This window comes from Zingiber officinale, chromosome 7B, assembly GCF_018446385.1.
Source record: "Zingiber officinale cultivar Zhangliang chromosome 7B, Zo_v1.1, whole genome shotgun sequence".
In the NCBI taxonomy this organism is placed as follows: domain Eukaryota; kingdom Viridiplantae; phylum Streptophyta; class Magnoliopsida; order Zingiberales; family Zingiberaceae; genus Zingiber; species Zingiber officinale.
In genome coordinates, this window is record NC_055999.1 from 52,504,849 (window position 1) to 52,511,923 (window position 7,075).

General features: G+C 35.6%; 1 protein-coding gene across 7 annotated transcripts; it reads right to left on the bottom strand.

Annotated features, from left to right (window-relative positions):
- Positions 1-575: 575 nt before the first annotated feature.
- LOC122005743 lies at positions 576-7,075 on the bottom strand. 7 transcript variants are annotated; one of them, XR_006118479.1, is made up of 5 exons: positions 6,938-7,075; positions 6,764-6,834; positions 1,080-1,264; positions 896-967; positions 576-780 (listed from the first exon to the last, which is right to left on the bottom strand). XR_006118479.1 is itself a non-coding variant. In XM_042560921.1 (5 exons), the coding sequence occupies exons 1-5, from the start codon at positions 7,002-7,004 to the stop codon at positions 629-631; spliced, it is 528 nt and encodes a 175-aa protein (XP_042416855.1). In that variant the 5' UTR covers positions 7,005-7,046; the 3' UTR covers positions 576-628. The 7 variants fall into 7 exon arrangements, 4 of the variants coding, with proteins under 4 accessions (XP_042416855.1, XP_042416854.1, XP_042416853.1 ...); XR_006118478.1 differs by having other exon boundaries at positions 6,919-7,061; XR_006118480.1 differs by having other exon boundaries at positions 7,013-7,045.

Sequence of the window (7,075 nt, forward strand, 5' to 3'; positions counted from 1 at the left end):
CCAAAGAGGCGACTTTGTCTTAGCTTGAGTGAAACGATCCACAAGTCAATATAGTGGTTATTATTGAAAGCACTATTTGGATCTCACGCTTAGAATGGCATCGAGAGAACGATATGCAAGATTTCTTATGTCAACTTGCAATAAGGGCATGGATATCCTTCACATCAGGGTTGCCACCATGATGTGAAGGATATCTTATGTAGATGAGTGTTGGGAGCGTGACATGCAAGATCTAACACTTACCTGATGAAATCATGAGGTGTAGGATCTCAAGGAAGATAAGAATTGGAGCATATACTCTTTATACATAACACGTGTAGTATTTCCTTTCATTATATATTTCTTAAGAAGGTTCCTATGAAAGCGTGGTGGCATATCAATTGTTCATTGCTTATTTATTAAGTTATTACCTTGCCTCATTGTTATATTTTACACTACTGGTAGAAGCGAATTAAGCTTTAAGTGGTTGCACACTTTGGGAGTGTCAATTGAGATGACCATCTCCAACCCACCGATAACCAATTTTTTCAATAGAATCAAATACCACATATAATTTTATGGCTGAAAGCAAATAATTTTTACAAGCATCAGGATTATATAAATAACCACAACAATGAAACCAATTAAGCTACATTATGAAGAAACTGAAAACACCATCGTTAAACGCATAATTAAATGGAAGGAGAGGTATCTCACGAATGAAGTAAAGATAAACAAGTTCTTTTACCAAGAATTTTTCAGGCAAGGCACTAGCAGTATCTGCAACAACCAAGCTCCCTACTGCAGAAAACCACATCGATAAGAAGGAATTACAGAGAGATAGCAGATGAACAATCTCAAATAGGTTCCATGTTCAATGAGGCATAACTAAAAAGCGCAAGAATGAACAAATTACATGCCACAACTGCCGCCAAAAAGGAATCTGACACTCTGGGCAACTCGACTGTCAATTCGTTCGTTTTCTTTCCTGGTATGAAGTGGGAAACCAATTAGAACTGAAGTGAAAACGAAATCGAATAGTAAGTGTCTTTTACAGTGAGAAAAAACGTGAAAGTTGAGAGGTTAGTAGAAAAGAACACCTAGATCGCCGCGTGCACACATAAAAACACAGGGAAGGAGGGGCTTGCCATGCTTTCTGGGGCTACTGGTGAAGGTGGAGATTTTGCTTGGAGCGGAGGGGAGGCAGCAGCTACTAGTGAGAGCCATCTGGTTCGTTACTCGTTCTTTCAGAGGGGAAGAAGTATCTCCCCTACCCGCATCATAACTGACATATAAAAAACGATATAAATAATATAACAGCCACTATATTTGACAATAATATATCAATCGTTATAACTTTATAATATAAGTTACGTTCCTTCGCTAATTCTTTGGTGTTCCGTTATCTACCACCGTAAACCTAAACCTTGTGGCCTGAGCACACTTGACTTAGACATGATTTAATTTTATTTGATTTATGAAAGTTTTTTTTTAATGACAATTCTATTTATTTCTTAAATTTTAATTTTAAAAATAACATTTTTCTTAATTTAGAGAATAAATCTTTTTTTAAATATTAAAATATTATTTAATTTAGAAGAGAGAAAAAATAAAAGGAATAAATTGGATAATGGAAAGTAAATAGTAAAAAAATAATAAAAACATGGAAGAGAAGAAAAATAAAAAAAAAATAAAGATAATAAAAATTTTAAGTTGGGATATAGTGTATAGTAAAAAATGATTATTTAAATTTAATAAAATAGATAATTTATTTAAAATTTTAAAGATAATATAGATACTTGTACGATAAAACTGGACTTTTTTTTTAATGTATTTATTAATATCTAAATCATACCATACTTTTATATTTAACAAATAATTTTTTCTAAAATATCTCTATTTTATATATGTATTTATTTGACACATCTAAGCCATTAAAACACATTTAAAATCTTTAAAAGTAAATTATATTAAATTTTAAAAGCATTATTCCTCTCTCACTAAAATAGTTTTAAAAATTAAAAGCTTATAACTAAATATGAAGTGGAATAAAAATGGAAGGATATGATTACACTTTAGGGGTGTCAATTCAGATAAATTAAATTGGGTCGGATTTAGATTAGGTTAAAAATATTATTAAAAATCTCAACCCAAATTCAATTCGAATCCGAATAAAATCTGAAACCCCTAAATCTAAATCTGAACCCGACCTGAATAACCTAAATAACCCGATTAAAAATGACTATTTTAGTTATTTTTTCCTATAATTCTTTACTTTTATCTCAAATACTCAATCATTATCGTACTAACATTAAATTGATTTACATAAAAGAATTTTAATTTTTAAAATAAAATATAATTTAATACCAAAAAATCTATTAAAACCTAAATTAAGGTAAACTCAAACCTAATCCAAAACCCTCTAACCCGAACCTGACCCAAACTCGAAAACCCCCAACTCGAATCTTTTTTTTTTGTCGACTCGGTTAACTCAGATCAGATCATCGAGTCAGATTTGATGGATCGAAAAGAAACGATAGAGAGGAGTGAATATCACTCGTTAAAACTTTTTCTTTTGTATCGTAAAAATAATAAAAGTACAGCGGAAAATAATAAGACTTGTTCAGTTATTTAGTTCGGAGCATTTGTCGATTCATACTCCAAGAACCACGATCTTTAATTGCACCGATGGGTAATCCACTATAACTCTTCTTTCCGAAATATTCAGAAGAAGCAATTCGTACAAATGAAAAGATAGTAACACCTACTATCTTTTAGAAAGTAAAACAATGCAAGCAGGTGTTTGAAGGTTGGGTGTCTTCCTTATCTCTATTATAGTGGAGGAAACTATCAAGTTTGATTGATGTTGAGGAGAATTTGAGATTAGTGGATATTGTGAGACCAGATGCTGTGATATGTTATTTCTGATGATTTATTAGTGGATATTGGACTTGACGGTATGTTATTTGGTGTTTTTCGTTAATGGTGACATAGGGAGTGTCACGTGTGATATTTGTGGATTTGGTGATTTGTAGTTGATGATCAGATTACAGACTCGTTGCTAGTGATTTTATGATTGAGTGTGTCTGTTGTACGAATATTATGAGTCATTGGTATTGTCATTTCGGCTTACTAGTATCCTGGATATTTTCATAGATTCGATGAATTTGGTATTTCTAGGAAATTTAGATCAGTGGTCATTATCTTTATTCACGATATTGTGATATATTCCCTATCCGAGGTGGATCATGAACATCATCTTTGCATAGTTTTAGAGATGCTTTGAAGAGAACACCTCTATGTGAAGTTTAGTAAATGCGCATGATGGGCCATCTTCTATGGTATTTCTGGGGACAAATTAACTCTAGCAGGTGCTTATCAGTAAATCCACAGAAGATAGAGACTGTTACAAGTTGGGAGTACCCAAAGTCTATATAGGAGACTCGCAACTTCCTTGGTCCGGCTGGATATTACCGGAGATGGGTTGAGAGTTTTTCCAATATTATTATACCATTGACTGGACTGTCAAGGAAGGGTGTGAAACTTTCTTATGAGACTAGTTTTAGGGGTTGAAACAAAGAATAATAACTACACCTATATTAGTTTCACCTTCTAGTGTGGATGGATTTGTACTCTACATAGATGTATCATACCATGGGTTAGGTGTAGTTCTGTAGTAGCACGGTCGAGTAGTTCCATATGTTTCTCGACAACTGTAAGATCATGAGAAGAATTATCTAACTTGTGATTTTGGAGTTAGTAGTTACCATTTTTCACGCTGAAAAGGTGGTGACATTATTTATATGGGATTCATTATTTTCATAGGAGATTATGTGTGTTTTCGAGTCAGTTCTTATATGGAAGGAGTTACTGCGGGAGGCACACCGATCTAGATTTGCAATACATTTGGGTGGTAACCATTTGCATAGGGATTCGAAGTGTTCCTATTGGTAGAACGATTTGAAGAAAGACATCGCGAATTTTATAGCTCGATGTCTAATATGTCAGCAAGTGGAGGCTGAACGCTAGAGACTAGCAGGGGTGTTTCCATAGATTCAAATACTTGAGTGGAAATAAGAGCATGTTATGATGGACTTTGTTGTGGGATTACTCAGGACTTTGAGAGGATATGATGCAATGTGGGTAATCATTGTTTGGTTGACTAATTTGATCTCATTCTATTGATCAATAGGACGGATTCTTTGGATCGATTAGCAGAGTTATACTGTAGAGAGATTATCAAACTTCATGATATATCTCTGAGTATTGGATAGGATAGAGATCCGTGATGCATATCACGGTTCTGGCAGTGTTATAGCAGACCATGGGTATGGAGCTTCGCTTTAGTACAGCTTTCCACCCTTAGACAGATGGATAGTCTGAGCGTACTATACAAACGTTAGGGGATCTGCTGATAGTATGTATTATGGATTTTGGAGATAGTAGATTTTACTCACAGTTGGCTAGGTAGCAGAGTAGGAGAAGCGGAAGTAGGGTGAGCTCATAACCCACAGAGTCACCACTATCTACTTGGAAGTGGATCATTATGTAGTTCTATGAGGGAACCTTTAATCCCTCTCGGTTAGGGATTTGATCATGATACTATGATGGAGTGGTATATGAGTATGTTGCTTGGTTGTTACCCTTGGATGAAGATTCTTGAGTTGAGCATTAAATTTAGGGATCAAATTTTTATTAGTGAAGGAGAATATAAGATACGACAAATTCAATAATAGGTATCATTGGACTAATAACCTTATTGAATTTCCTGGGAATTTTTAAAAATTTTCTAGAATTTAAATAGAATCTGTATGATAAGTTTAAGGGGATGAAACGATCAGACTTAGAGAAAGTCTGTTTGGAATACCCATTTAAGTTGGGAGTTGATTAATTTTATTAACCTAAGGTATAAAACCAATACCTAAGTTCACTCTCCCCAATTCTCATTTCCCCGATTTTTCCTTCTCCCCCTCCCGATCTCTCTCATTCACGCAGAGCCGCTTCTCTTCTCCTCCGATTTGCCAAATGTCGTCGCCCGGATTCAGCGATTGTCGGCATCTTGTTGCTGCCTCCCCTTGTGTCCAACCATCGTGACTAGGTGAAATGACCCGTAACTAATTCTTAGGACACATTCATATCAACACAACCAAAATCTTTTAAATCAATGCATCTACCGTCATATCCAATTTGCATCTCAACATTTAACTATCAAAGGAAAGTTACAAAACTCCCACAAACCATAGAAAGACAATTAAACCAAGATTCATAACCACAATACCATCAAGGATATCAGTCTATTAACATGCTTAACGACCCTAGACAGTGTGTGTGTGTCTCGTCCCATCTTCCCCTCTTGGTTACTCCGCCGCCAAGTCCCCTAGAACCTTATTGATGCCACTTCCCCCACCTCTTAAAGAATAAAGAATGAGTCCACTGACCAGCAAGCATAATTTCCTATGTAGTTACGAAGTAGGAAGGCGAGGACATCTCTCAAGAAACTTAAAAGCACATCATGGTAGAGTACATTTACAACCTAGCAGCATCTGTGTTAAAGCATCACATGAAACAATAAACCAACAGTATATCATAAAGAGATGACAATGGGGCTATAGTGGTGAACCGTTATACAGCACAGTCAATCAGTCAAACCTTGAGAGGTACCTCTTAGGTGTTAGTCAATTTCAGTCAGTTATCAGTCATGTTTGGAAAGGCCCTCCCAAGGCACCCAACCCATATCGGCACCACCTAATCTCATACTCATCTAATTATCCTTACTTTGATAGCCAACATAACCCAGTCATAGCATTTCTGTACTGTCAACACTTCTACGATTATTCACTTAGTTATGGAGTAAAACATTTTCTTTGCTTTCTATCTTAGTAGTATCCTTGTTTATGAATCATTCCCATATCCTTAATCAACAATGGGTGCATCAACAATTGAAATACTACACTAAATATAAGTACCTACCACTTTCTACAGCTAAGGATGTGCAAAATCAATTATTAAACTAATCTGATACATAAGCATGATAATCCCGATACCAGATTTACATAGATACAGTAATCTACTCTTGCATCAATCATCCATAATAGAATCAAGAACTTGACCCAGAACCTAAAGCCAAATGCAGGAGTCACATAACCTTAAAACTGACTTGTGCAGAAACATATAAAGCTCATAATGGAACCTATACAAGAACGTTCAAGTCAATCCAAATAAAAAAAAGAAAAGCTTAAAGCCATTTGAAGGAACCACATAACCTTTAGACTAACTTATGTAGAACATTTAAAGCTTAAAAGGGAACCTACACAGGAACGTTCAAGTCAACCAAAGAAAGAGGAAACAATATATACAGTTGATCTTGATATCAAAGCAATGCAGCAGATTTGTTAATGTTCGGCAATCAAAATCCATCCCAACAAAAATGCAGAAATACCAATTCAGCAGAGTTGACAACCATAAGAAATAGAGCTTAATTCCAAACTTGTGAACTACACAGTAAAACACAAGATCTGAATAACGATGGAAAATTTGGCAATGCAAGACACACTAGAATGCATCGAAGCCATCAAATGGCAACCAAAAACATTAGTAAATCCATAGCTTCTCCATATTTGACCGAATTCCTTTGTCAAATCCGATAGATTTAAACAACTGAACAAAGTCTATCGAGGAATCAGAGGTTCCATCAGAATTGATCAAACATACAAGAAACCCCCAATCCACTAACCCTGCATTTCTTGGTTAAATCCGAAAGAAAATCAAGCAACATGAACCAAACCTCAAAGAAGATCCGTGCTCGCATGTGCAGAATTCACCAGAGGACCCCTCAAAACACAGAATCGCTCGCTTCTGCAAAATCCGAAACAAATTAACTGAGAACAAGGAGGACAGATGATTACTCTTGGTTACAAAAAACTCACAAAAATGCAATACCAACGATAAATTGGCTCACAATGGCCCAAATCTGGAATAAACGCACCACACAAGCAAGAACACCCTGGACACACACAATCCGGCATCGACTCACCTAGGAGCCCTACCCGTACCTACAGAGGGAAGAATACTTCCAAATCCGAAGAAAACAAGCCAC